We start from the raw sequence: 3,350 nt of genomic DNA on the forward strand, positions 1-3,350 counted from the left end.
TTGAAATTGATGCTGGACTTTGTCCCGTTCAGGAAAACAATGACCGGGGCTTAATTCCCGCCCGTTTACAGACAGATCAGAGAATGAACCGGAATGTGAAACAGCTTGAGATTTGAGCTGAGGAGTTGGAAATAATGGAGATTATACAGAGAGGGATTCTTAAATTGCTTGAGGGAAATGAGATTTTCTTGAAACTGTTATTTGATGACCTGAAATTGGCGGGCATTTTGAAATTCATGTTTAGTTTCAGCTCAGCCAATTGGGCACAATACCTCCCGCCGTTTCGGTCTGACAGAGCTCGGTTCAAATCTACCAATCACAGTCCCGGGGCGGTCCCTCCCTGACAGGGTGTGGGACTTCAGCCAATCACATGCCAGGGGCGGATCAAATTAGACCCTTTAAAAGGCGGCCCCTCGCAAACAGTTGGCTACCAAAGCGGCCAGGAAGAGCGCTCCAGCCACGGGCGGAGTGAAGAAGCCTCATCGCTACAGACCCGGCACTGTGGCTCTGAGGGAGATCCGCCGCTACCAGAAATCCACCGAGCTGCTGATCCGCAAACTGCCCTTCCAGCGCCTGGTGCGAGAGATCGCTCAGGACTTCAAGACAGACCTGCGCTTCCAGAGCTCGGCCGTCATGGCCCTGCAGGAGGCCAGCGAGGCTTACCTGGTGGGGCTGTTTGAGGACACCAACCTGTGCGCCATCCACGCCAAGCGAGTCACCATCATGCCCAAAGACATCCAGCTGGCCCGCCGCATCCGCGGCGAGCGCGCCTAAACCCGACCCGGCTTCAGCACCAAGTTCAACAAAGGCTCTTTTCAGAGCCACCAAATCGGCGATGGAAAGAGCTGTGATCGCCTGGGTTGAAATCGCATGGCCTTGAGAAACTTGCTTGAATGGGAAATGCATAAAAGGGAGGGAGCAGATGTGGGACGGACAGGGACAGAATAATTCCCTCACTCACATCCAAAAAGAAATTTCACTCACATTCTTAATTCAGCAATCGCTGACACAATAATCAGCATATCAGTCAGCATCTGTTCAAATCTGGGCAAAATAACTCAGACTGAGCCAGTGTTGTCCGAGAATGAGACAGAAAATAATCAAATGCCTCCCTGGTATTTCTGTATTCCACCCGCCCAATTGACAATTCTGACGATTTTGTTATTTTTTGTCTCATTCACCATACAATCTGCAATGATCAATCTATGGGAGATTGGCGACATCTGCTGTCCGGAAGCGAGTACTGCAACAAACCGATCTGGATCATATGCATTGAACAAGTTATTGTTAGTTTCTCGGATCGGAATCAAGTCCCTATTAAATTGATTCATGACTCGCTTCGACAGTAACCAGCCCTTTCACCGATACAGTGGGTGGCTCTGAAAAGAGCCTTTGGGTTATCAGATCAAATCGTGTCCGCTTCACTTGCTCTTGGCGCTCACATTGCTGGTTTTCTTCGGCAGCAGCACGGCCTGGATATTAGGCAGCACCCCGCCCTGGGCGATGGTCACCCCTCCCAGCAGCTTGTTGAGTTCCTCGTCGTTGCGGATGGCCAGCTGCAGGTGTCTGGGGATGATGCGGGTCTTCTTGTTGTCGCGGGCGGCGTTGCCGGCCAGCTCGAGGATTTCAGCCGTCAGATACTCGAGCACAGCAGCCAGATAGACCGGGGCTCCGGCACCCACACGTTCAGCATAGTTCCCCTTCCGCAGGTGCCTGTGAACACGGCCCACAGGGAACTGCAGTCCGGCCCGGGATGAGCGAGACTTGGCCTTGGCCCGAGCTTTCCCGCCGGTTTTTCCTCTTCCAGACATTTCCACAATCTCACAAACACTTTCAGAAAGAATGAAGAAATCCTCCTGCACTCGCCCTTCTTTTCCCTTCTGGAGGACTGCAGTGGGGGCACTTGTGATTGGTCCATGTGTTCTCAACCTCATTGAGCTGTTCGTTAAACCAATCAGAGGGTTGTTTCATTCACCACTCAATAGCCGGCAATGAGAAAAGGGCGGAAAATACCGACCAGAACCGTTTTTTTGAAATTTGAAAAGCCCGCCAATATATTTGTAACACAAGAAGCGGATTTAGTAAATAATGTCGCGTAAAAACAAATATTTAAACATCTCATCTTTTACTCTGTTATTCCACATTTGTCGTCACAACTTCCAGAATCTGTTACAAACCGCTTCATTCTCCGTTCCCTTTCAATCGGGCGGGAATAAAGCCTCGTTTTGTCCCGAATAATTAACAAACAAACGTGAGAAGGAGAAAGAAATGACCGAACTCGAATCCACCGCCTTGAAACAGCGCTGAAGTGTCAGACGCGGGGGAAGGGGCGGAAAATGAACTGAAATGAGAGGTTCAGGGACACGTTTTTGTTTATTGGCTGTAAATTGAACATCGACACACAGATTATACCCGGCAGTGATTATGAGAATCTGTCCGATATCAAGAGAAATCACAAAAGGACAAGTTATAGAGAGACAGTTAGTGTCAAACTATCTACCGTAAAATGATTCCATCCAGAGGTGTCGGTACAGCGTCTTCAGAGAGACTGTGGGTGGCTCTTAAAAGAGCCTTTGTGTTCATTTTTTTCAGTACATTGTGGAGTTTTACTTGGAGCTGGTGTATTTGGTCACCGCCTTTGTCCCTTCCGACACGGCGTGCTTGGCCAGTTCCCCGGGCAGCAGCAGGCGAACGGCGGTCTGGATCTCCCGAGAGCTGATGGTGCGGCGTTTATTATAATGGGCCAGGCGGGAAGCCTCACCCGCGATGCGCTCGAAAATATCGTTCACAAAGGAGTTCATGATGCTCATGGCCTTGGAGGAGATGCCGGTGTCGGGGTGAACCTGCTTCATCACTTTGTAGACGTAGATGGAGTAACTCTCCTTCCTCGCCTTTCTCCGCTTCTTGCCGCCCTTGGCTGGTGCTTTACTCAAGGTTTTCTTGGCGCCCTTCTTGGGAGCTGCTTTCTTGTCCTCAGGCATTTTCAAACTCAATTTCAAACTCAGAAATGAACGAAATCCGCTCCGAGCTCGGATTAAATAGGCAACCCCACAGCCCTATGCTAATGAGGGATGGGAAATATAATGATTGTGATTGGGACTGATGTCACAACATTTTTCCTTTATCGATCTGATTGGATATCTGAAGAAACCAATCAGATTTAATACCTGCCACCAATCACAAACACGCTCACACTGCACATTGTCCGGTTTGAGCAATTTGTTCCGAACTGTTGCAGTTCTGCTTCCGGCCAGTAGATGTCCCCAAACCCCGGGTCATTGAAGTTTGCAGATGAGAGAGGGACAGAAGATAAACTCATTCTTCACATTATATTGCACGAGTGGGATTTA

At 49.4% G+C, this 3,350-nt stretch overlaps 2 protein-coding genes across 2 annotated transcripts; both read right to left on the reverse strand.

Annotated features, from left to right (window-relative positions):
- Positions 1-1,421: 1,421 nt before the first annotated feature.
- On the reverse strand, positions 1,422-1,811 carry LOC137312617 (histone H2A-like). The gene has a single exon (XM_067979143.1). The coding sequence runs from the start codon at positions 1,809-1,811 to the stop codon at positions 1,422-1,424; it is 390 nt and encodes a 129-aa protein (XP_067835244.1).
- Positions 1,812-2,108: 297 nt separating this feature from the next.
- LOC137312618 (histone H2B 1/2-like) lies at positions 2,109-2,981 on the reverse strand. Its single transcript, XM_067979144.1, has one exon. The coding sequence runs from the start codon at positions 2,979-2,981 to the stop codon at positions 2,607-2,609; it is 375 nt and encodes a 124-aa protein (XP_067835245.1). The 3' UTR covers positions 2,109-2,606.
- Between the last annotated feature and the right edge of the window lie 369 nt (positions 2,982-3,350).

The sequence above is a fragment of the Heptranchias perlo genome, unplaced genomic scaffold, assembly GCF_035084215.1.
Source record: "Heptranchias perlo isolate sHepPer1 unplaced genomic scaffold, sHepPer1.hap1 HAP1_SCAFFOLD_43, whole genome shotgun sequence".
NCBI lineage: Eukaryota > Metazoa > Chordata > Chondrichthyes > Hexanchiformes > Hexanchidae > Heptranchias > Heptranchias perlo.